Source organism: Melospiza georgiana, chromosome 11 (assembly GCF_028018845.1).
Source record: "Melospiza georgiana isolate bMelGeo1 chromosome 11, bMelGeo1.pri, whole genome shotgun sequence".
In the NCBI taxonomy this organism is placed as follows: Eukaryota; Metazoa; Chordata; class Aves; order Passeriformes; family Passerellidae; genus Melospiza; species Melospiza georgiana.
The window spans coordinates 9,472,323-9,498,379 of record NC_080440.1 but is presented as its reverse complement, the minus strand read 5'-3'; the positions used below and the strand labels follow the sequence as shown (position 1 = coordinate 9,498,379).

The following is a 26,057-nucleotide window of genomic DNA, read 5'->3' as shown; positions in this document are numbered from 1 at the left end:
GCTTGTAGCTCTGTGGTGGTGCAGGAGCTGAAAGTGTGTATTGCTCTGGTGAGTTCTGCCACTCCAAAGGTCCAGGTGTCATAAGGCATGACTGTTGTTGGGCAGGTCTGTACACTGTTCCATGCAGGTTGGGTGGAGGAATCCAGGCCAGATGTGAAGCATCATTCCTTGTCCATGGCTCTCACAAACCAGGCAGCAGCAGTTCTTGGGCTGAAGTTCTCTGAGCTAGTCCAGGCCTGCAGCAATTCAGTGGGTTCTGCACAAAACAGTTGGAATGACAAAAGCAAAATAAGTTGTATTTAATGTGAAAGTGTCGAGAAATGAAGGATTAAAAGCACCAATTGTCCTTTATCACAAAGCTTAGAAAAGTGCATTTCACTTTCCTGTACCAAGTTGCATAGCAACACTCTTCATCTTTTGCCAGTGCTTTCATCCAGAGAGGGTGGATGGAGGTAAATCTTGCATGCCTGAGGACACACTTGCCTTGCCTCTGCAGCAACAGGGCCACCAGGGCCTGAACTGCCCAAAAGCTCCATCTGCCCTAGGGCTGAGTCTTGCACTTTGGGTCTGCCTCTGGGTCCTATTTTCTGACTGAAGTCTCCTGTCACCAGAACACTCCATGAAGGGAAGAAGCTGTTGAACTCCCATCTCCACACACCCATGAGTTTTCCTTTGGCAGGTGAATGGTAAGCTGCATGATTAAAGCTTGCTTGCTCTCAGCTCAGGCCCTGCTGTCCTCATGACGTGAGTGAAGAAAGCCCAGGCAGATGCTGGTGGTGCAGGAGTGTGTGAGGGTACTGATCAGCTTAGTCTGTGCACAAATAAGGAAAATTTTGACTTCAGTTCTGTTTCATAGAGATGTCAGGGAGCATTTACTGTAAAGAGTAGCCTGACATGCAGCATCCAGGGGGTTTATACCCAGAGACTGATTCTGAGCAGCATAAATGCAAGGGTAAGAGGTGCAGAAACATGAGGAGGGGGAGGCATTTTGAGCTCCTTTCAGACTTCTGTGCAGGCATGGGTAAATAGAGTAACCCAGAGCTTGCTGGGTGCCAAAGGCAGGCTGTGCCTCTGGCTGCTGTGCTGGGAGAGGAACATCAGCACATGGAAAGAAACTTCAATGTTTTGAAAAGTCAAAACATTGAGTCAAAACAGGTGCTCCGTCTCAGCAGCTGGAAGATGTTACTGCTCCAGAACAACTCCCTGCCACCAGCACTGCCAGCCCTCTATAACTATTTCTGAAAATCTCCTGGCTCAGATGAGTTCTTAGCTTTAGCGACCTGACTTGGAGGATTTAAAGTTCAATATTTCTACCTGTGCTAATGCTCTGTGGGCATTACTATCACCTGTTCCTAGCTCTGACAGTGTGTTAGCCCGAAGCTTCAGCTGTACAGCCAGTGACATTTCCAAATTATGAAAGGCTGGGTTGGGAGTGCCCCAGCTACTGTGGCTTAAATCTGTATTTCATTAGCAACAAGGGCTCTGGGCTGCTATTTCAGGTGACCAGTACTGAATGCAGCCCTACCTCAGTGCTGCAGCACGGGGGGACAGCAGTTGGGTCAGTCTGTCTGTGCTGTCTTGGTGTTTATGCTTTGGACTGTCATAGTAACAAACCCCAGGAGCAGCCCTTGCCAGGATGTCCTGTGGCCTTGCTGGGATGTCACAGGATGGTCAGTGACAAACCCTGCTCCAGCCCCAGGGCTGGACTGTGGGCAGAGGAGCAACCCTGTAGTGTTTAGAATGCAAGCTCTGTTTCACACCCCTCTGGAGCAGGAGCCTTCTCCTGCCAGCCAAATCCCAAATTCCCTCCTCAGCCAGGATGGGGGTAGGGAGGAGGTGCTTTCCCTGCTGTGGGAGGGGATCCCACAGACCCCTCTAAGCCCCTGAAAACACACACTAGGAAACCTGAGACTCCCACCTGGCCCTGGCCTGGGACCAGCCTGCCAGCTTTCCTCTTCTGAACTCTTAAAATAATCCCTATCTCCCTGAAGTGCCAAAAGTGTTTGTAACAGCCTGACTCCAAGAGCTGCTGAAGGGATTGGGAAAGAAAGGGGTGAGGGCACAGCAGAGGTATGGCCACCCTGCAGCTCTCTTGAAAGGAATAAAGTGCTGAAGCTCACACTGCCTGTGTCCCACAGCTTGGTGTCCCACTGCCTCCATCCCCTTGTGCCAGGACCTGCCGTGCTCCAGGGCCATGGAGGAGCAGGTGCAGCAGGAGGTGCCATCAGCCCAGCACACAGGTCAGTCCTTGGCCATGAGGCTCCAGAGATGAGATCATGCCAGGCTAGAGGAGGCCCCTGGGACCTCTCAGCTGCTCCTTCACTCTAAGAGCATTTAGAGGTGTCATTAATGTCTCTTGGTGATGGTTTTCCGCAGGAGGCCACTACTCCATGCAGGAGGGAGAGGTGTTCAACACACGATACCAGGTGCTGCACAAGCTGGGATGTGGCACCTTTGCCACTGTCTGGCTGTGCCAGGACATGAGGTGAGGGGCTGAATGCCATCCAGGGAGGTGGGAAGGGGTGGCTGATGTCCTGGGTGGGGATGGCCCCTCTTGCAGAAACAGCAGAGCAGAGTCTGGGAGCGTGCCAGGCATGCCTGAGCACAGGGGAAACCTGACAGCAAGATCAGTGGGGTGCAACAAGCAGAGCTGGTCCCCAGAAATCAAAGAACGTAAATAAGATGGGATCAGTCCTTGCTCTACATTTTCTTTTTTTGTTTAGACCCTGCAGTATCCATGTTCTTTTTCTCTCCAGTCCCTTGCTGGTCCCTGGGGCAGTTGTGCTGCCAGGTGCCAGAGGGAGGGATGCCCATGGGCCTGGCGTGCTGCAAACAGAGGCCAAGGGTGCCTGCAGAAGGGCAGCACCTTCCCTGGGGAGCCCAGGGCTGGCTGAGAGAAAAGGAAGTGCTGCTGGTCAGGGCCACTGACATGCACTGGCTGACAGCTGTGGTTCATTTCCCAGGAGGAAGAAGCAGGTAGCTGTGAAGGTTCTGAAAAGCAGGGAAGGCTTTGCTGAGAGTGCCCAGGATGAGGTTGCTTTCCTCCGCTGTGTAAGTGAATTCTGTGGCTCTGTGCTGTGCTCCTGGGTGGCCACTGAGTTCAGGTTTGAGTATCAGCATCAGCATCCCCTCTGCCTGCAGGTCTCAGTCCAAGGAGCTAGCTGGGGAATAGGAAAAAATCCTAATTTTTTTTCCTATTCCCCACCTAAAAAAGCTGGGGAATTAATAGAAATCACTGGCCTCTGAAACAGGAATTTTCTCCTTCCTGCATCATAGTGGGACATGTCTCACTTGCCCTGTCAGCCCATTTCTTTTAGCTGAGACTGAAATCCAGCAAAAAGGAGGAATCTGCAGAATGATAAGGTGGATAATCAACAGAAGAAGGTGGTCATGATCTTAAGCAGGAGATGGGAGCATGTCTTCTGTACCTGTATCATTCACAGAGGAACATCACTCAGGGGACATTGCTGTACCACAACACTGATACTGAAGTAAAAGGAAATATCTGCGATAGAAAAAGATACGATGTAGCAAAACATAATAAACATCTGAAGTCAGAAAGCTTCTTCTGGCCTCTGCTAATGGAGGTGATAATTAGGTGCCTATATCTGGGTTGTAGCAAGTTGCCTTTGAAGTTGGCTTAAACTGCTAGTTCTTGAAAGCTTGTGGTTACAATTCTTCAAGTTTGTTCATATACAAAGTTACATCAGCTTCAGATGAGAAAAAGCTATTAAACTCTTCATTTTAAATTACTCTGTGGCCTTTCTCCAACAGGTTTGAGAAAGGTTTAGTTAACACCTGTAAATCTGTAGGCCCTATCTAAAAGGAGATGAGCCAGATGCAGTGATGCAAGAGGAAGTACCAAGTGGCACTAATTTAATGCAATCAGAGGGCTGCTTTTCCACACATCAGCACAACCCTGTGTAGAGAGTGAGCCTTACCCCTGATTTATTATTAATTCTGAGACATGCCTGCCTATTCAGCAGCACACAGCTGTTTCCCAAGGCTTGTTCCCACCAGCACTGGGGCTTACTGCCTGCAGAGCTCCCAGAAGAGATGATCTGGTCTCTGCTTCCAGGGCTGCTCACTTCTGTTGTGCCAGAACAAACCTTCTGGCACTGGTGCAGGTGGATCTGGCATCTGCAAAATGAACCAAACCAAAACCCTGGCAGTTGTGGCCATGAAGAGAGAAAAACCAGCATGAATTGCTGTACCAGGGTAAGTGCTCTGGGAGCACAAGCCCCCTGGGAGAGCACCTCCTTGCGACCTTGTGATGGTCCCACCTGGTCAAGAGCAAGACAAAACATGCAGAAACTCATTCCTGGTTTTCCTGATGTTGTTTTCATGGGATTTGTCACAAAGTGCCAGAAGAGAAAGTCTGTCAGACAGGGTAAAACAGGTGCAAAGTGTCCTTGTGCACATATATGTCTCTGATTGCAGCTTTCTTGGAATCCTCCCCCTCAGGTAAGCTGCATGAAGAAGAAGGACCTGGCAGGAGAAAACATAGTCTGTTTGTTAGATGACTTCAGAATGATTGGAGAGAATGGTTTCCATATCCTTCTGCAGAGAGTGCTTTTCTGGGCCAGCAAAGCCTGGGCTTGCCTTGGAGAGCCACAGGATGGTGTAAGCCTGAGTGCTGTGCTGCCATGAGGAGGATGAGCAGGGCTGCAGCTGGACCAGGGCACATGGGCATGGCTGGAGGGGAGAGGCTGAACCAGGAGGTATTTGGTTGCTTTGGTGAAAGGCAAAGGGGTGGTGGTAACACCTTTCCTTGTTAGTGAATCCCTAACTCTTTCCCACATGCTTGCCTGGTATTTGAGGTGCTGGGTCCTTCCATTCGATGTCTGATGGGAAACTACACAGCCCAGGGACTGCCCTTGCCTTTTGTGAAAAAGTCTTTACAGCAGGTGAGAACTCAGCTGCAATCAGGCAAGGGTGCCAAGGGGCTATTGGCTGTGGGACATGCCACAGTCTTCCTCCCAAGGGGAAGGACTTGGGAGTTACTGCCTAAGCCTGCAGCCTCCTCAGGTTTGGGAAGCAGTCAGGGCCACAAAGTGCCAAAAGCCTGCAGATGTACACCAGGGACTCAGGGCTGGCACTTCTGTTCCCATCAGCTCAGTAATCATTGGGTTCTCTGCTGCTTGTAGAAGTAGCAGGGGACAAACAGGCTGCCATAGTTCTGCTTCTTGTGGGCAAACCATCTCTGCCCTCCTGTTGCCCAGAGAAGTCCCCTCTGGCAGTAATGCCAGGCTGCTGCCATTTGCCTTGGCATCCAGCCATGGGTAGCAGTGTCAGCTCCAGCAGCTTTCTGCATGGTACCACTGAAGGCACTCAAGGTCTCCCTTCCATCTTTACATGAATTTCTAAATGGATGATTTGGTCAGCTGGTTCTCTTTCCATGTTGAGGTTTCCCTGTGCAGAGCCAACTTTTCTTTCATCCCCTGTAAGGATGTGTTCTGCCTATTCAAAAGATGGTGAAAAATGAGTTTCTTCAGGGCTGGGTCTGCTTAAGGAATGGGAAACCTGAGTGAGGCCTCAGAACAGTTAAAATTACTTTTTGCCTCGTGCTGAGATTCATCAGAAGTCTGCACACTTGCCAAGATGAAGATTTGCTACCCTGATTCCTGTGCCCTTCTAGGGATACTAAGAAAGAAAATTGCTTCCTCCTTCATCCTATTTTCTGTAGTAGCTACTCCTTTCTCTAAAGAAGCTCCACTAACACCTGAGTAAGTTACACAAAAATGTAGTAGCATTACCTCTATGCTGCATTTCATACTCAGGCTTTTGCTTAATACATTGTCTGCTTTAATTGTAAAATCTCAGTTCTGTTTTCCCCCTTCAGATCAGCACCAGGGCAGTATTTACTTCTGATTCATTCCAGTTTAGTTATTTAAATCTTTCCCCACATTTCACAGTTACCATTTAAGGCTGATATTTCCCTGGGGCTGGTGTTCATCCCAGAATAGAATTTGATAATACAGAGAATATTTACCAGTCCTTTATGACTGACCAGAGTGTTAAAAAACAAACCTGAATCTCCCCATAGCCTTTTCTCTGTTATTGATTTCTGATAATGAGTGTTCATCTCTGGTAGGTGTTGTATATCTCTCCCCTGTGACAGACCAGGCTCTCCCTGCTGCATCACAAGCTGTTCTTTCCCTACATGGCTCTCCTGCAGGGCCCTGAAATCCTCTCTCTGCACTCACTCATGGTCTCTCCCCCTCCTGTCTGTGTTATCCTGTGTCTTCTTTTTTCCTTGTATGATGGGACACCCTCTCATGCCTGTCATTGACACCAGTCCCTTTACATGTCACTGTCATTCAAATGGAAGTTGGGGGCTGGTTATAATCAGTGGCAAGGCACAGAGGTCCCAGGACACAACAGCCATACAAACAAGAATGTTTTTTCAGGAGAAAGTTCAGCTTTGTAATCATAATAGCCTCCTCATAGCCCCCTCCCTCCTCCCACCTCCCTGGGCTTGCCCATCTATGGATTGTCACACTGCCTCTTGCTGTGTGTCACCCCAAACAGCCCTTTCCTCACTGGGCTGTCCAGGCCTCCACCTGCTCCTGGGGCTCTGCTGTCGAGTGGGGTGATGAAACCCTTGTGCCTGCTCCCATAGGCCCCCCCAACAGGAACCATTTATTGCCAGGAGTTACCATCAGTGCCCAGACTGTCCCTGACATGCACTCCCACCGTGCCTGCCCGCTCTGGGGAGAGAGAGCTGGGGCAGGAGAGGCAGTGGGGACCCTGCCAGGCCTGGTGTGACAGTGCTGCCTCCTTGGCCAGGTGCTGGCAGGGCTGCACTTCCTGCACAAGTGCTGCCGCATCATCCACGCAGACATCAAACCGGAGAACATCCTGCTCTGTGGGCGCAGCAAAAGGCTCCAGAGGCTTCTCATGGCCACACTCCACTGCGACCAGGGAACAGGAGGGAGGCCAAAGGGAGCAGGTGAGCACTCCGGGGATTTTTAACAAAAAAAAAAACAGACTTAGGTGTTTATTGGCAGGAGAGAAATGAGAGGCAGCAGGTACAGATGCCTTAGGAAAGGTTCACATCTCCTACAACAGCCAGTACAAAACATGACAGCCAGTATAAAACATTATAGGCAGCTGATGCTGCTGAAAGGTCTCTCTCTGCTTAATACAAACACCAGGCTGGGCTCAAGGCGCCTACAGAAGTGTGGTGGATTTGTGTGAAGGACACCTACAGGTCACAGATATCTGTTGACAGCCCCACCATGACCTCAGAGTTCACTCTCAAGGCTTTAGGTACAGGACAATTCCACGTGTCTGATGTTTTCAGCTGCTGAAAGGTTTACATACAAAAAGGTGTGATCAGAAAGTTGTATGACACTCCTGCTCTTTATTTCCCTCATTTCTGAGGTTTGTGGGAGACTTGTATGTGCTGCTAATCTTCAAGGCCTTCTGAGACATAATTTATGTGCACAGAATGGTGTGAATATTGAATAAGATGTAGAGCTGGAGAGTTTCACGAGAGATTATCTCATCTCCCAGCAATGAGACCTTTCATATTATCCTTGCACTGTGTTCTCCTGTGAGCATTTCTCCCATGACAGTGTTGTTTTGTCTCTCAAACTCTGGGGCAATCAGGGAATGCTAAATTAGTGACCAAGTCTTTTGCTTGGAGCAGAAAAGCACAATGTTAAGCATAGGCTGACAGCTCACTGTAAGACACTAAACCAGGAATTACCTTTTTCTGGGATCATATGGAAGCGTAACCTCCACATTGCTTGCCAAGCAGGCTGTATCCAAGGCCTGTGACAGTCAGGGTTGCTGAAGGCTGAGAAGGAATTACAGATGTTTTGGTTCTGACTGGTGCTCTCCTCTGGGCCCACAGTAATTTAACCTTGGTGCTAGAGGAACCCTGCAGCAAGACAGGAGCATATGGTCACACTCTTCCACTCCAAGCTACTGTTCTCCCAAACATTCTCTTATGTTTTTACTGGATACCAGGGTTTTTTTTGGGGGTCCTTCAAAAAAGAGGGGTGGCATTTGATTTATGATACAAAGTATTTAGGAGCTTTTAGGCCGAGAAACTTTAAGGGAAGGAAGACATACCTCTCCTGTGGTAAGTGGTATGTACTTGCTGGTTCAGAAAGACCTGATTTCTCTTTGTCCTTTCCATCTAGGAGGTGATCTTGGCAATCAGTTGGAAGAATCTGATTTAATGAGCATAGAGGTGAAAATTGCAGATCTAGGAAGCGCATGCTGGACAGTGAGTCCGCTCCAAGTCTCAATCCCATGACAATGTGGGATGCTGTGTGCTTCTTTCCATCCCCTACTCTGTGTGTGTGTCTGTCTGTCCTTTTCACAGCTGAACAGCTATTTCAGAGATGCTGATATTGGGGGGTGTTGTGTTTGCCGCTCTCAGCTCCAAGCTGTGCACAGTCTTCCTGAGCCAAAACTGTCAGTTTTGGATGTTTCTCCAGCTTGCAGTTAGTCCCTACAATTAGAAATGTATAATTATGTTCAGTGTGAAATGGTGGGAGGCAGATTCCCACTGGTGTCAGTGGGGCCAGGAATGTGCTGGCCGTGCCCTGTGCAGAGCTGAGAACACACATTCATTTGTGTCCCCAATGTCCTGTCACTGCACAAGAAGCTTGTGTCCCCAGTGTTGCTGTGACTGGTTTAAGGAGTTTGTTTCTGTTTTAGTACAAGCCTTTTTCCAAGGAGATACAGACGCAGCCGTACCGGGCCCTGGAAGTGCTCCTGGGGTTGGACTACGGCACCCCTGCGGACATCTGGAGCACAGCCTGCCTGGTAGGACTGGGACAGCCCTGCCTGCAGGGGAGGGGACAGACCTCACCTGGCCAGGGCAGCGTGTCCTTAGCATCCACCTCTCCATTTATCCTTCCTTTCTGAGAAGGCAAAAGGGGCTGTTGGCACTCATTCACTTTAGGGCAAAAGTCTGCTGCTGGCACAACCCACTCCTAATTTAGTTTAAGCTCTAAGGCAATTCACACTCCATGTAGATTAGCTCAGAGGCTTGCCTGCATCAGGCACAGGCTGCTTTTCATCCTGATGGAGCTAAAGGTGTTGTTTGACTGTGGTACAGATCAAGCCAGTGTATTTCCAATCAGTTCTGTGTGATAAAGAGGGCAATATCAGTTAGTGGGCAAAGAAAACTCCAATACAATTAGGGAATTAACAGTGCTACTCCATTTCTAGGCTTTTGAAATGGCAACTGGAGAGTGTCTATTTGATCCTCAACCTGGGAAATACTTCTCCAGAGATGATGGTAGGACTCCATGAGTTTTATTCATTTCACTGACAGAAGTGTCACAGTCTGTATCTAAATTTGTCTTCCCTCCCTCCATCTAGATCATGTTGCTCGTATTATTGAACTCTTGGGAAGAATTCCTCCTCAAATTGTTTTCTCATGGAACAAGTCAACAAAATTTTTCAGCAGGCCAGGTAAGAACTGGCACAAGGAAGTTTATTTTAAAAATCACTGCAGATCTCTGACACACTCCTACTCACCTCATGCTGAACTCCCCCAAAAGTTACTCACACAATGCAGGCTACAAGCAGGGATGGAACATAAATGGAAACATAAAGAGCAGTTACACCCCCTGCCCTGCCCTCTTTGCAATCCATGAGCATTCCAGGGATGAATGCAAAATCCTGAAAAAATGGTCATAGCAAAAACCGAACGGGAAAAGCAATTCCATTCTTTCTCCTTTGGATCTGGAGAAAATGGAAATACAGACAGGAAACAGCTCCATGCCAAGAAGGCTGAAGAGCGTATAACAGGCTGCACTTCACCCATTCACTGACAGAGAACAATGATGACCAGGAATGGGACACTCATATCCTTCCAATGTGGCTGCTATATTTAGTCTTCTGACCCAACTGCAACATCTCTTCTGCTTTATTCTCCCCAGTTCCTTTCTCTTTGACTCATGAGTCTTGAAACCATTCTTTGACCACAAGGCATCACATGACTCCACCCTTCTGCAATTTGGCCTATCGTCCTTCTCTGCTTTCATGCTTACCAGCCTACCTACAGTTCATTCAGTGCTTAGAGCTGGTCCCAGGCTGGAATTTAACAAGCACCTCCCTGCACATCCATATCCTTTGCTCACACTTATGTCTTCTATGGTGCTCGAAAGAAATGAGTCAAAACTAGTTCTACATTCACTCTCCCTGTGAACCAACCAGGCCTGACCACACATGCCTAACCTGAATCACTGTATTTATACCATGCACTCCCCAGGATGAGGGTTGCTTCTTGCTCAGTCATACACTCTGCTGGGCCCCACAGAGCTGGCTGGCATGTAACAAACTCAACAAGAGCCTTGCAGGCTCTGACACTGAAATAGCATGATGCATGCGGGTGCCTGTGGGCAGGCACAGGGTACAAGCAGCAATGGCTCTGGCATGGTTATTCTGGGATCACTTTGTGCACTCTTGGCACACTCTCACCTAAGAAAAGTACTCAAGAACAGGGAGACTCCAAACACTAGCTTGAAAAGGGGGTTCCTGAGAAGCACCCGAGAGCCAAACCTGCAAGGGGCAGCGCAGGTGGAGCTTACAGAGATAATTCCAAGAAGAAGGCAAAGATCTTTCGGGATGCTTTGGGTTAATTCTGAGGCGAGGCGCGGCAGCCTCAGCCGTGCAGGTGTAACTGAGGCGCTGTGCCCACGCTGTTTCTGCCAGGCGCGCTCCTGCGGCTCTCCCGGCTCTTTCCCCGCAGCCTCCCCGGCATCCTGGCGGACCGGCACGGCTGGACACCGCAGGACGCGGCCGCCTTCGCGGCCTTCCTGCTGCCCGCGCTGCACTACGCGCCCGAGCGCCGCGCCAGCGCCGCGCAGAGCCTGCGGCACGCCTGGATCGCCGCACCGTGACCCGAGCCGGCTGTCCCCGCCTCGCGGCACCGCGGGACCCGCCGCAGCCACCGCACCGCCCTCCCGCGGGGGCGGCGGAACCGGGCCGGCCGTCGCGGCGGGGGCGGCTGCCCGTCCGCAACCCCCGAGCGCCGCCTCAGCCGAGCGACCCTGGAGCGGGGCGGCGGCTGCGCACCCCGGCGTGATCCCGCGGCTCCCTCCGCGCCCGGGCTCCACTCCCTTCCTCCCGCGGCCTACAGCGCTGCGGGCCGCACGCATCGCTCACTGCGGGCAGCCGCAGCCGCGGTACGCGGGCCCCGGAACCGGGCGGAGCCCCTGGGCCGAGCTCGGGCACCGAGCGCCGCGGGGCCCCTCCTGCCCGGCTCGGCCGCCCCTCCTACCGCGGAGGGGCCGTCCCTCCGCCTCACTGCCCCGCGGCCTTTGTTCGGGGCTCCAGGGACGGCGACCGGCCAGCTGTGGGAGCGCTGGCCCCGCCGGCCCGGCCCGAGCAGGGCCGGTCTCAGCCCCAGGCGGCCCCGCCGGGACCCCGTGACGGGACCCCCGGCCCGGCCCCCCTCCCACTCAAACCCGCGCGCGCGGACGTGCCGCGCGGCAGGCCCCGCGCGCCGGCGCCGCGCAGGCGCCCTGCGCCCCCCTCCGCCCAGAGCTCCGGCCGCCCCCCGCACCGCCCCTTCGTTCTGCCACGTGTCCCGACGCGGGAGTCGCCCCGCGCCGAGCGATCGCGCCCCGCCGGCCCCGCCCCTCGGCACGTAGCGCGGCTCGCCCGGCGGGCGCTGCCGCAGCCCGCCCGCCCCGCATCGCGTCGGCGCTGCCGGCGGCCGCCCCCCTGCTCCCCGCGCCGAGTGGCAGCGCCGCGCGCCAATGTGGCGCCGGGACCGTGGGGCGCCCGGCGGGGCGGACGCGTGGAGCCCAATGAGGCGGCAGCAAAGGCGGGGCCGCGAGGCGAGGTCGCCAATGGCGAAGGCGGGGGGGCGGGGCCGTGGCGGCGGCGGGCGCCCCGGCGGGGCGGGACGCGGCGGCGTGACAGCCAACGGGGAGTGGGGTGGGCGTGCCCGGGGCGCCCCTGGCGCCGGCGCCGGGGATCCCCGTGCACCCAGTGCCGTTTCCGCCCGGCCCGGGGAGAAGCCGCCGCTGCCGCCGGGGGAGGGGCCGCCGCTGCCGCGGCTGAGCGCTCGCTCTCGCCGGCTGCCCGGGACACGCCGTGGCGCCGAGCCGGGCCTGGTGCCGCGCAGGGGCCCGGGGAACGGGCCGGCCAGGTAGGCGCGGGCAGGCGGGAACCGGCCGTACCCGGCGGCGGGAGGGAACGCTGGGGCGGGCGGCTGGGCGGACGGCCGTGGGGGCTCCTGCGCGGCCCGCGGCCTGACGCTCTGCTTTGCGCTGCCTTGGCAGCCCGGTCGGCAGCGCCCCGCCGTGCCCCCGGAGGCCCGGCCCGAGCTGACCCGGTCCGGCCCGGTGTGCGGGCATCATGGCGGGCCCGGCGGTGCGCGGGCTCGGGACGCTGGCGGCCGGTGCAGTGCCAGGGCCGAGTTGGGGCTGGAGCGGCCGCGGGGCTTTGTCGGCGAAGGCGAGCGCCGGGGAAGCCCCTCTGCAGTCCGGCCTTCTCCGCGCCCCCGTGTCCTCGCATTGTCCCGAGGGGCCGCGGGGGTCGTTGTCCGGCTCGGGGCAGCCTCCGGGCTGTGGCCGCCCGCCCCGAACCGCCGGCCCCTCCAGGCCTCGGTGGAGGCGGTGTTTGACCTGCATTTTCTGCTTTCTCATGGTGCCCGCGCGGCGCCTTCCTCCGTAACCCCGCTCCCGACGCCGGCGGCTGCAGCGCGGATCCTCCCGCATTTCCTCGCCCGTCACCGCGGCCGCCGCCGGCGCAGGGGGGGTTCCCCGCCGCGGTGCCCGCGCCCCGGCCCCGCTCCGACCCCCGACGGCACCGGCAAGGTCACTGTCGACCGGCGGCTCGTCCTTGGGTGCCGGTGACCGGAGTTCACCGCCGGGCCGGGTGGAGAAGCGGCGCCGGGCAGCGTCTCGCCGTCCCGGGGGAGGGAGAGAGGCGAGGCCGCGTGTGGCCCTGTGCAGGCGGGGGAAATGGGTGTAGCAGCGAGGGGGGGTTCGCAGCCCCTTCCCGGCCGTGTCCTCGTGTTCCTCTGACACCAGCTGAGATCCTGGCTGCGCTGCTGGGGGGCAGAGCGCGTTCTGCGGGGCTGGAGAGGTCACGGGGTGCTGCCCGGCTCCTGGGGCCGCTGCGGGCTCGGGCCATGATGTAATGAGAGCGTTGGGGGTACGGCGGGGGCGAGTCTCTCTCCTTGGGTGAGGGAAGAACTTGATGTTGGTGTCTGATGATGTGCTGGTACATTATGGATTTCAGGCAGTTGCCCCCACCCTGGCTGGGTGTTGCTGCCGGAATCTAAATCCAAAAAAGGAATTTCTTATTTTTTTCAATAATCAGAGATTCCTCTTTTCACTTGTATAGGAAATACTAGGATTTCTTTTTTTCTTCTTCTTGTGGTTGACCCAGGAAGTCATCTTGTTGCCAGCATTCAGGGTTTTTTTTTGCTGTAGAGGTGCAGGGAGGAGGGTGTTGCTGTGCTCTGGATCCTGTGGGTAAGCGTTGAAGGCAGTGACAGCAGCTGCTGTTGGCTCTGGAGCTCTGGTTGCTATGAGAAAAGCTTCACTAGACTTGGCTGCTATCTCCAGGGAAGGACAGCAGAGCAGCCTCAATTAGTGTGGTGGTAGAGGGATGGCTCACTCATGTTCAGCAAAGGCCTTTACTTTTTGGGCTGTTTCCACAGGCCTAAAGCAGGAGCAGAGATATGTTTTGGTCCTGCGGGACAAAAATGTCCAAGGTGGGTTTCATCACCGTTCTTGAGTTAATGGAATTGCATTAAAGTGTGGGTTGGAAGCCCCAGGTTACCCTTTCCACATATTTTGGTCTGTGTGAAAAGTAGGGCAGCAAGAATTGATATGATCTTCCTGTGAAGTGAAGGCTGCAGTTGTGTCTTTTTTGAACTCCAGTCTCCTTCCCAGCCAGTAACAGAGCCAGATGCTTTTCTTATTGTTTGTATGTCTCCTTCCTCCCCTCCCAGCGCCTGGGCCCCACTTGCCTTATTGACTGGAATTTCTGCTGTGTGCAGTGGGTGTGTGCAGCAGACACCAGCCTGCTAGTGCTGAGGAGGGATTTTCCATTCACAGACCAGGGAACTGTCAAAATAAAGTCCCGACTCAACTTTAGGACTGGAAACAGAAAGTGGGGAGAGGAGTTTTCCTCTGCTGCAGAGTACAATTTATTCTCTGAGCTTCTTACGTGCTTTTATGTCAAAATGTATAGAAATGTATAGGAAATGTTGCTCTGCTGTGGAATAGGGAGGTAAAACTCCTGTGGATAATGGGAAAGATTCCTCCGTTTCAGTTGACTCAAATGCTTGAAGGAACAGTTTGCAGGAGGCCATTTTTGACGTGACTCTGTATTGTGGAATCTGCCAGCTCCCATCCACACTCTGTCTGCCTGACTGCAATAGCTTCCTTTTTTTTTTTTTTTTTTTTAAAGGAAGAATGAGTGTCTTTCTTATCTGCTTAACTAACCATTTGGCACTGGCCCCTGTCTGTATGATATTGTGCTGTCGAGTTAGAGCTATCAGCATATTCCAGTTCGTTTGTTAGAGATGAAACTGTTAGTTGAGGTATGCAGCATGGGAATACATTAGCATTAGAAAACACTGCCATCTTTGTAAACTAACACCTATCATGGGGAGCCCCTTGCCCTGGCCTGAGTTACTCAACTCAGAATTACTGTGAGCTCGAAGCAAAAAATTCCAGGACCAGAATAATGTGAGAGATTAAAATATGCCCTTAAATCCGCTTGACTGGCAGCAATCATGTGGTAGATGCCAAACTCTGAGTAGCTTTTATATTTGAGGATCTGTAGCACACAAATTGCCTCACAAGGTGGGGTGAGCAACTTCTAACCCCCCTGAAACACATCAGTCTCTGGGGCTGGAGGTGTCATCTGCTCCCTAACCTGGAGTGACATGACACCAGTACTGAACTCTGAATTTTGTGAGTATGAAAACTGCTCCTTGTTTTAATGAAATACAGAAAGTGATCTTCATGGCCCTTTAGTCTTTGTTTACAGTTTCTCTGTAGGTTGTTTACAGTCTCTCTGTAGGTTATAATGGGAATTGGTCCATTGCCTCACATTCTGTTGGATAACTGGCACCGCTTTGACAAGGCCCTGGCTCTTCATTTTACTGTCAAATCCCAAGTGACCTGAAAGTAATATTCCTTAGCTAATGTTGTCTGATATTTCCCTACTGCAAGGTGGGGTGATGAAATCCCATGTACATTTGAATCACTTTTTTAAAAGAGCCTCAGTTACTGCAAGATTTTATTTTAAAACTAACAGGTCTAAGTTGAAAAAACACAGGAAAGGGATGGCATTGAACAGGAATCTCAGAACATGCAAAAGTTATGCTCTTTTTTTCTGGAGGGAGAAAACCCAACCAGCAATCATGGATTTAAATTTTCCAAATGTTCCTTGAAGTAAAAAAAAAAAAAAAAACCCAACACATTTTTAATTCAAAGTTCCAGGTGCAGAATGTGCAAGGGAGAACTAAAAGTGTGATGTCCCAGACATGTAATTTATTAATCTGTCCAGTCTGTGCTTTCTCCCATTTTGGATGATCAGACCTTTACAAACTTGTGTTGAATGATGTGATGAGATAAAAATGTTTCTATCTATTCTGGCAATATTAAAACAAACATAATGACTGTTCAGAGGTTTGAAAATTCAAAAATCATTGTTCTCATGACATTATTGCTGTATTACAAAAGCACATTTGTGTTTTTACTCTGGTGCTGCTTGTGTGTGTAACTCTGAAATTTTGCCAATGAAATGCTGTGTTGTGTGCAGTGTATGAGAAAGATTGCAATAGGCAAACTGTTCTTTATGTGTACAAGATGTAGTAGCAGTGCTTGGGTTGAAATGTTAAACGTGCTTAAGTGTACAGTGTGTAAGCTGTTAAGTCTCAGTTGCCCCTATGAAACTTCAGCTGCTATTTGATTTTAAAATAAAAATTCTGTTGTGTTTTACTTGTCTATTTAGTTTTTTTCCCCTCTTCCAAATTAAAAGAAAAATAGCTATGGGTATTACAGCTGTTACAGATTCTACAGCCAGTCTTTGGCTCCCACGACCAACTTGTGGCAAGAGTTAGCACAGTAAGTTTGCACTTGCATTGTTAGGGACGGGTTTGTATAAATCTGGCTTAACCTAAACCTTTTGCTTGTTTTGATCATGGAAAAAGCCCCAGACCATAGTGCAGCAAGAGTTCAGCATTTTGAAACTGTGGGAGCTGAGAATTTTTTTTCACTTTTTCCTTTTAATTCCTTATTGAAGTTGCTTGGGGGATCTTGGGTAGGGTTGGTTTTTTTTCCACAGGATTTGCTATTTTGGTGGCAATTTTCCAGTATTCCTGTAGCAAATCAGCCGAGCTGCAGCCCCTGTCCCTGCTGAGCAGGGAGAATGTGCAGTGCTCCAGGCCTCCCTGCTGAGCTCACACAGGGGTGGGACTTGCTAAGCTGCTGAAATCGCAGCTAATGCCCACTGAGCATGCTGAGAAACAGTTTTTCAACTGCTCCTAGTTTAAATTTTTTTTCTATAATTAGCAAAGATGCTCTTTGTCTCGAAGGATGATCTATGGGACAAATCAGGAGGTTCTGGTTCATCGTGCCCCTTCCCCCTCCCGAGCCAGTGGTGAAGTAGTATTTTCCTGTAACAAAAATAGCTGAAGAGATTTTTCCCTCACTTCAACTGATGAGTCTGAACTTGAAAAGCTGTAGCCCAAAAAAAGAAACCTTCAGCAAATAATAGTCTTAATGCTAGTTTCTGTTGCCACAAGTCCTATAGGAGCATCAATATGGTTCTTTAAATTGTAAATCTGCATCATTCTGATCCTTAAATCTAATTTAAATGCTGAAACAAGTAGAACAAACAAACTATATTTTAAATAATATATTTGAGAAATAAAGTATTTCTTGGTGAGTTTTATTTCCCTCCTGCCAGACATGTACAAACCCCAATTATTTTAATGAGCAATATGGGAAATATTCAGCAAAGTGTACTGATGTACTCAGACTTGAAGGTGGAAAAATGTGGGAGGATTTGTCAGCGGTTTGAGTGGCAAGCCTTTAGTGAGCGGGAGAAATAATTTCTTTTGTGGTCAGGAATCTAATAGTCTCACATTCACCAAACATGAAGAAAAAAGGGGGGACTGAGAGAGAGGAACGTAGAAGAGTGGCATTGAGAAATGGTCAGGAATTTGACTTTTAGAGTGAAGTTCAGAAATGATCTGTTGTTTATGCTAAAGTGTAATCCTTATAAACTTGATAACGTAGACAGGTCTTGCATTCCTCCCTGAGGGTCACAGAAGGGCTAAGTTTAGCAAAAGGGAGGTATCCCAAACACTCAGATCTATCTAGTTTTCAAGGCAGGAAACTTTTCTGTTTTCATCCTGTTCTAAACAAGCCTAGGGTTTGTTTTTTGGGTTTGTTTTTTTTCACTTACAAGCAGCCTTTTGAGGCAGAATGTGAGTTAGCTTTAAAACCAAAATGCCCTAAAATATTTCAAAGTAATTTCATAGTAGAAAGGTCACGGTGCTTTTGATGTGTTCATATTTAGAACATGATTACAATTGCAATCATACACATTGACAAGAAGATATTGTCTGGATTTGGTAGCTGCTCATTTAGTGACTCAGGCCTATTCCTGTTGTCCTCACAGAACTCATACCAGGGTTTTCTTCTGCAGCCTTGCTGATTTACAGGACAAAATGTTTTCAGTGACCTGCCAGCAACCTGGAAAACAGTTTGAAGTTCTTTCTGATACTTTCTTTCTTTCTTGACTTTAAAGCAAGCAGTTTGAAATGCAACTTGTTGATAGGGAAGACGTGTGAGACCTTGCCACCGAACTTTTTAACAGAACATGCCTGCTGCTACTGATTCAGTAAAGGAAAAAAAAAAGAAAAAAAGAGGATGCAGCTTGGAGTTTTAGTTCATTGGCATCAGATTATGTGGCCTCTTGGTTTTGCATGACTTTGAATCATGAAAATAAGTGGCAGAGAATTTTTGAGGATTATGTTGATGGTCATATTTGGATAAGGAAGCCCATGTAAGACAGTGTTGCTCACACTGCAGGACAGAAAGTCACTTCTTGCTTCTGGAAGCAGAATATGGGAGGTGCAGAGGTTATAGCTGGTGGAAGTGCAAGACCTGGAAGACTGAAACCTCTCATCACAGCTCCAGGTAGTGCAGAGAATAGGAACAGAGGCATATTTTTCAGTGTGGTCATGTTTCCCAGAGCTGCCTCTGCCCAAATTACATCTTTCTGGGAATGCTTTAAGTCAGATTTTAGGACTGGAACCCCTGCAGGATGCTGGTGTGGAAACTGCTGCCAAGGAGTTTATGGGAGAGAGTGAGGAGGTGAGAACGTATCCTTGCTTGTAGGCAGGAAGGAGTACACTGGGAGAAGTTTGAGAACCAGTGATTTGGGAAACTGAAGTGCCCTGGGGGTTCAACATGGAGCCCTTAAAATAGCATGCCTCAACCTGAGCTGCACTATCAATTTATAGATACTTACTTGGAAGAGTGCACAAGCCTTTTGCATTTGTGTGGCCTTTAACTAAAGACACGAAAGCATTATTTGCTGTGTTTCAGTGGCATTGAATTGGAATAGCTTATAATGTTACAAGAATGCTTTCAGTAACGTGGCTGTAGATTAACTTTCACTACAGCTAAGATCTGGAAGCTTCCTGTATAAATTCATCTGAAGTGAACCTTTGAAGAAAAGATGACTGCTTGATGGAGTTAAGTAGGCTCTGTTTGACTGGAGAGGAGACTGGCTTGCTGGTTCAAAGTTCTCTTGCAATTTTATGAACTTAAGGATGCTGGGGTTCAAGATGGCCTGGAAGTTAAGAGGGAACAAGGATATTTGCAGGGTGAAAGTCAGGTTCTGAGCTTGTCACAAACTCGCTTTGTGGTGCAGTTCTTCTAATTTCCACCTCAGGCTTTGCTTGTATATGGAAATTTGTGTGTTAAACTGGAATGGGTGTTCGTGACGCACAGTATATTCACTGCACAGCTTTGTGCAGGTTTTTGGTGCATGGCAGTGTTCCATGGCAGTTCAGGCTGACAGCCCTGTTCTTCCCAATGTCACTTTTGCCTCTCTTCTGGCCCATGCCTGCCCCAGTAGCGAGCTATTCAGGAAGATTACGATTCAGAAAACAAGTGCATTTCATTTTTGAAAGGAAGAGTTTTCTGCTGGCATCTGCCTGAACTGCTTGACTGTGGGGTCAGGTTAGCACCAGTGCAGGGAGGGATGGGGAGGCTGCACTGAAGCCGTGCCAGCTGAAGTCAGCTTGAAACTATTGCAGAACTGCACCCTGCGAGCGAGGTTACTCCGGGTGAAGTTACACGAGACAGCTGAGCATATCCAACTGCTCTGCTGCTGAATGGGGGAAGTTTTGTTCCCCCTTGCTGTCTCACCCAACGGGGAGTTCTGCCTTTTTTGCCTGCCAGCTCTGGTTCCTGCTGGATTCTTTTTCTGAACTCCTCCAGCTTGCTAACCCAGCAGAAAGCTGTGTTAGGGTTATTTTATGTTTTGGGTTTTGCTGGATTATTTTTTTGCCAAGATAGTGAACTGAACTGGCTCACTGAGAGACTTGTCAGGCATCCAGAGCCCTCACAAAATAAATAGGGGAGAGCATATGGGTGGAAGTGCAGAGGATGTGGTGGGGAGCGGAGAAGGGGAACAGGGTCTCCGCCTTCTGGTGCCGCACCCAGCGCGGCCAGCTCAAGCTGTCCTCTGGAAGTTCACTCTCTGAAAGGAGACTGAGCCACCATCCCTGCATGCTGACAAACCTGTGCCCTTGATCACTGTGTGTGGAGTGCTTTATTTAGACAAACCCTTAGCTCCCTGCTTGAAAATTTGTGATGTAGTCTTGCCTTCATCTTGTTTGTTTGAGAAGCTGGTCAGATGTGAGTTTAATGTAGGCTTGATCTGTGATGGTGGAGAAGTGTTACAGCCTAAGCTTGGGGCTTAACTGTTTCAAACCAGCAAAATATTGTAGGTATACTTTTGCAGAAAGTCAATACAGCTGAAAGCTGGAGTGATGGCTCACTTTGGAAGATGGAAAAAAGTTAATTGGTATAAAAATATTACTTATCTGTGTAAGTTAATGCACAGATACACAATATTTCTTTTTTATACACAATATACCACACAATATTTCCTTTTTTTTTTTTTTTTTTTTTTACCTAGGAATTAGAAAGTCTTTGTTTTGTATTTTCTTGCCAGTTGTTATGGGTAATGAAATACCAAGGTGTGCAGAAAATTATAAATTACTGAAGATACACTGTCAACAGTATGAAAAAAGATCATGGTGTGAATTCCATATAACTTCACTGAAAATATATAAAGTATGACTGGAACAACACAAAAATGTAATTCAGCCAAGGCCAGTTGCAGCAGAAACTTCAATCCTACTTCTTTAATATGGAAAACTTGGTTATAGAAAATTTGAAATAAAGCAATTGTCTGTGCACTACAGATCCTGTTGGATGCTGCTCTGTCTGCTCACTGCGAGCTGAGGCTTTGTCTCATACCTAGTGAGACTACTTGGCCTAACACAACTTGAGGCAGCATTTTGGCTGTTTGTGTTTGAATAAAGGTATTTAAATGTTAGCATGTCATGACATCTCCAAACGTGTATTGCTGTGCAAAAAAAATTCATGATGGGTGTGAGCAGTATGTCTCATAAGCAAGAAATCTCATCTGTTGCAAGGGTAATCTTTTATTTAATGAAAACATTTGCAAATAGGCCCAAATCAATCACTTTGCCATAAGGGAACCAAGCAGAGTGTGTGCTGCCTTGTCTTTATAGCCGACAGCAGCTGTGCGTTTTTGCAGCGAGGAGCTGAACGCCCAGGTGAGCTCTGGGTGATGTGCAAGGAGAGCTCTGGGGACTCCATCTGAGTGCCTGTGTCTGCTCCCCACCCATGCCCCAGGCTAAGGACTCAGGCTCGGAACACATCATTCATCTGTGACAGAGGCTGGGCAGGAGGTGGAAAGCTATACTAGGACGTTGCCTTCTGGGGTATGCCATCCCAAATCTGTCTCTTTAGATATGTCCCTTATCAGTAGGAAGATCTCTGCTGAGGTTAAAGCTGTGACTTGTGAGATAGGCAAAGGAAATACTTTAACTCTGCCCTGCAGTGGTGCTGTTTGGAGGGGCTGTTTCTCGCCTGCTCTGCCTGAGGTGGGAGGCATTGGATGCCCAAGTCCCAAGGCTGTTGGCATTCTTTTCACACCTGTGGAAATCACCATTAGTGCTGCTAAGAGTGGTGCTTGTTACCTTTCAGGTTAGCTCCTGAAACACTTGGAGCATGGTGTGGGTCACGCAAAGTGCAGAAGCTGAGCACAGAAGTGTTTGCATCTGACAACACAGGTTTGATCTCTGGTGGACTCTTTTTGGCCACTGCAGGTTCAAAGTATCTTTTATGAAATGTTCAGGTACAGAATTTGTAAGAAGATTAAGAACTCCCAAACTGAGGAAGGACTTTCCTCAGAGGCTGCCATGGAACAACACAAGAGTTTAAATTGATGTGTCACAGTTCCTGTTTCCTGCTCCTCCATTTCTAAGTCTTACATATGCAAACAGCAGTAATAAATTAATAAAGAATAAAGCACTAGCATGTTCTAAAAGTGAGACTATGCACTGAAACCTGCAGTCACTAGTTAAGCCTCTCTTGGGTGCAGCTTGGGACTGTCAGCTTGAAACTGGTCAGCAGAAATTTGTTGAATCACACATGGAACAAGAATCCCAGGAAGAATGAAATGGGATATCCAAATGTTCATGTAAGTTCTGTGGTTTTTGCAGAACTGTATGAAAGTGTAACCAGGTTCCTCTCCGTGAAATCCTTCACTTGAAAAAAATTTTTAAACAGTTTTTAAACAGTGTGGCACAGCAGAGATGGATGGGGAGCAGGCTGTACTTGTAAGCAAAGTTTGTAGCTTTCTGTTGCTCTTCCAGTGTCAGAGTTGAGGCGTCATTCCTTTTTCTGAGTAATAGTGAAGCAGTCTGTTCCCATGAGAGTCACTGAGCTGAGGCAATACTTGAAAGGAATTCTAAAATTTTCAGTTTCACATGAAGAGAAGGTTGTGAAGGAGGAAAAAAGTAGCTTTGACACATATTTCAAAAATGTTGGAAACTTTTTGCTGAAGTTGTTGAGAGATGGTTGTTACTGAAATGGTACATGATTTTAAAATGTAGAAATTTGTCTTAAACAATTGGACTTTCTATGAAATTCTGTTAGTACTGAAAAGGTGTCATTTAGCTTTGCTCAAAATCTCTGCAGTTACACTGATCATTGCTGATTTTTGGAGTCTGCTGCTTCCCTCCCAGGATATGTATGTGGGTCCTTAGCTTCTAGTGATCAGGAATGAAATGTGTGAAATGGCCAGTGGCTGAAATGTTTTTCAGGTCCTTTTTCCCCCTGAAAGTTCAAGATGAAATGCTGGCAAGATGAAGGGCCCCCACTCCTGTTCTGCTTAGAGCTAGATACAGCCCTGGCTTTCATGTCAGAAACGCTGTATGTGACATCTCAAGGGTGGTGTTTTGATTTTACTGATAAAAATATTAAGGCACAAAAAAGGACTTGCATAGGACATCTTATATGCGGTGTGGAGGTACAACATATTTGGTTTGGGAGTGTTTTTGGCTTTTGGTCTAGTGGTGCAAATTGCAGTTTTAGGTGGCTGTCTCACCCACACAAGTCATCACCTCTGCCTACATGTCCATGTCTGTAGTGTTGTGTTCCTTCTCTATGTACCTTCACTTTCTTTCAGTAAAGCTGTCAGTGGTTTTAATACTGCTGTTAATAGGTGTGGTGGGGAGTGCATTAGGTGGTGGATACAGGTGAAAACATCTGTGTGAGTTAATGATGGGGAAGCGTGGTAGTATGAGCCAGGCTGTTTTCCCTGCCTGTTTTCACTAGCTTTGTAATGCTCCAAAGTAGTTTGGGTTATGAACAATGCTGCTACTGATTTGTAGCCACAGGACTGATAAGCTGTGTAAAGGGGCCTTCAGAGTACTTTGGCAGACTGTGTTTGGATATGTGGTGTGCACAAAATCTATCTGCATTACTCAGGAAGATAATTCCTGTCTGTGCTGTTTTCCTTCTGTGTTTAGATCATTCTCCTATCCAACTCTTACCCAGCTGAGGTCTCAATAGTTCTCAGTTTTTCCATAATGACAAAATCAAATTAGCCCTATGAGTGGTGCATGTGAAATTCCTTTTGGTTAAAGCACATTGCCCTGAATATTTCCAGGCTGGTTTTTTTCTTTTTTTCTTGTGAAAATTCAACATCTTGTGTTTGGAAGAGAAAGGAGAAAAGATGCAGATGAGGAAATGCTGTTGTTTAAGGTACAGGGAGGAACAAGTAACTTGTTTCTAGAACATAATCTGTCCAGCTGTGACTTAGTCATCTTCAGTCTTATATAAAATGCATCCAGTCTAAATAGTTGAGCATCTCCCTCCTGAATGCAGCAAACCTTTCATGCTTATGTGAAGATGTGAAGCTGTAGCAGGCACAAGGCATCATCTTAGGAGTACCTTCATACTTGAGAACCTGCAGCATCCATCATACTGTCAGGCCTCATTTACTCATGTGATGGGGTTTTTTTTTATTTGATTCTGTTCCACATTTTTTTCAAGCTTAAAGAAATTCCTTGCTGTTGGCAGAGAATACAGCACTAATAATTCCAGACAGGAGAGCAGAGAACGTAACGTGAGAACAGGGGTGACTCTTGAATCAGACTGAAGGTTTTGTTCATCTCTGACAGGGCCAAAAATTGATGTTTGAGGAAGAATGTAAGGTGAGGAGATCACTAATCTTGGCTAATGTTACTAATTTCAGTGTAGTAGTTCCTGCTGTTACATTACATGCAGCCCTGCTCTTAGTCACTTGGATTTCACATAGCTGTTCTTCAAGGAAAGGGGGAGAACTTGACTATTATGAAATGCTTTTATATGGATAAATGTATTTCCACACAGGTCCTTTGTTTATATAATTATGGAGGTTTTGGAGGGGTGGGGGAGATTTTTCTTAGTGACAAGCAGGAACTTGTAAGCTTTGTAGGAACTGGCATGTGTGAGTTGAGAGATATTCTGTGCTAGTTATGGGATGATGGACAGCCTTGTTTAGGTAGTCAAGAAAACTGATGTTGTACAGCAACATCAACACTGCTGAGCGTGTTGTTAAATAAATGTATTGATAAAGAGAGGTGTTGATAAATCTTATGACTGTGGACATGGAAGATGACTTAAAATTCTGTCAATACATTTCCCATTAATACACATTTCGTGAAACTGGGGAAGCTGGCATCTTCAGTCACATATGTATGCAAAGGAAGGTCTCCTTAGGAGGGGTACTTGGAGCTGTGCTTCACTTGGGTAGTTGGAGCCATTCTTCAAAGGCTTCTGAGAAAGTGTTTGATGTAGTTTTAGTTCTAAAAAAAAAGTTCTGAAGTTTTTTCATTAGAACTAGAAGTACACTGTGCTCACTGTGAAGACTTAATGGCTTGGGTTGATGCTGCTTGGGGACCCCAAGGCTGCAGTGCATTGCATGATTTTTGTGGTAAATCCATATACTGTTTTTGAGGCTGTACTTGACAAACGTGGCCTAGCTCTCCATGTAAGCTGCAATGCCAAGTGTAAAAATGACTAGGTGAGATTTTCCATTCTCTGTTAGGTGGAAAGTCAGATCATCAGAAGGTTATTTTTGGCCTTAAAATACATAGTTACACAAAGACTTAGTGGCCCTGGAGAAGAAATGAGCAGTGCCCTGAGCAAATGATCCAAGCTGGCCCCTGCTTTGGGGGTAGGGAGACAGTGTTCCAGTCAGTTTAACTTTCAGTGGTCCCTTCAAATGTGGATTATTCAGTGGTTGAGTGCAAGACTGGGTGTAGGAGGTCTGGGGGATCATGCCTGTTTTGGGTGGAGAGGGCAAAAGGTGGGAGGAAGAAGGCTGTATTCTGATACTGGAAATGTTTGTGCTGGAGAAATTGCATTAACAGTGGAGACCTGAAATATCTGAGACTGGAACTTGGCAAGGACACACCTAGCTTTATAGATGTTTGTGAGATGAAATCAGATTTTAATTCACTGTTCTTTAGATTCTTTTTATCTGCATGGCATAAAATATTAGATGATTCTTCATCACTAGAGAGGTGCTAGTGGGTAATAAAGTATATTTAGGGATCTCTGAATTGTTTTGCCACATTTCAACAAAAGATGTGAATCCATCCAGATGCAAGGTGATGCATTTGTTATCAAAACAGCAGACCCACCTATAAATTGTGAAACAGAGTCTTGGAAAGCAGTAGCTCAAAGGGCTTTAAGGTCTTTACAGCTTGTTGCCTCTACATTGTACTTGGGCCATTATTTTATTTAAAAGTGTTAATGTGATTCCTGGACATATTGAAGAGGAGGGGGGAAAAAAAGTGGGGGAAAGGAATGTGAAGCAAAATAAGTAATCTTATAAACACAGCAGTGTTGAGACTGATACTGGAATTGAATTTTGGTTTCCATGCTTCAAGAAGAATGCCAGTGTATTTGGAGAGAATTCAAAGGACAGCTGCAGAAATGATCCAGGGACTGGAAAATAAGCCTCATGATGTGAGGTTTAAAGGAGCTCAACTTAGTCAGCTTATTGAAAAGACAATTGAGAGAGGACTTGATCTTTCTGTAAAAGGACTTGTGAGATTTGCTGACAAAGACATAGCAATATCAACTGAGGTTAGACAAATTCAATTTTGAAGTACAGTTTCTTAGCAATGATAGTAATTAAACATGGGATTTGTTTACAGACAAGGGGAAAGGAGCAAACATTCATCTTAGTCTTTTACAAAAGGCCCAACTTAGTTATTTTTGGAGAAAATACATTGCAATTTATTTTTTTAAATTATGATAATATGCCTTTCCTGACACTGGAGTTTAAGAATCCTTGGAGATTTTGTGTCATGATCAGTTGGTGCAAGTTCAGGTACATGAACTTGCAGTCACAGCCAAGATCATGAAATTAAGATGAATTGAGAGGAGAAATAGTTAAGCTGGTGCTAGAATACTGCCTTGCATAACACACATAAGATG

At 48.1% G+C, this 26,057-nt stretch overlaps 2 protein-coding genes across 2 annotated transcripts in view; both read left to right on the top strand.

Annotated features, from left to right (window-relative positions):
- Nucleotides 1-610: 610 nt before the first annotated feature.
- LOC131088230 (SRSF protein kinase 3-like) lies at nt 611-10,871 on the top strand. Its single transcript, XM_058032097.1, has 12 exons — nt 611-686; nt 2,139-2,240; nt 2,377-2,485; nt 2,964-3,051; nt 4,465-4,552; nt 4,801-4,907; nt 6,790-6,952; nt 8,154-8,239; nt 8,677-8,784; nt 9,193-9,262; nt 9,346-9,438; nt 10,684-10,871. Exons 2-12 carry the CDS (start codon nt 2,195-2,197, stop codon nt 10,869-10,871), a joined length of 1,146 nt encoding a protein of 381 aa, XP_057888080.1. The 5' UTR covers nt 611-686; nt 2,139-2,194.
- A 1,168-nt stretch (nt 10,872-12,039) lies between these two features.
- The window catches only part of SETD5 (SET domain containing 5), a 66,394-nt gene continuing 52,376 nt past the window's right edge, over nt 12,040-26,057 (top strand). The window contains exon 1 of the mRNA XM_058031772.1: nt 12,040-12,127. The gene's annotated coding sequence lies outside the window, so the exon portion shown is untranslated. The remainder of the gene's footprint in view (nt 12,128-26,057) is intronic.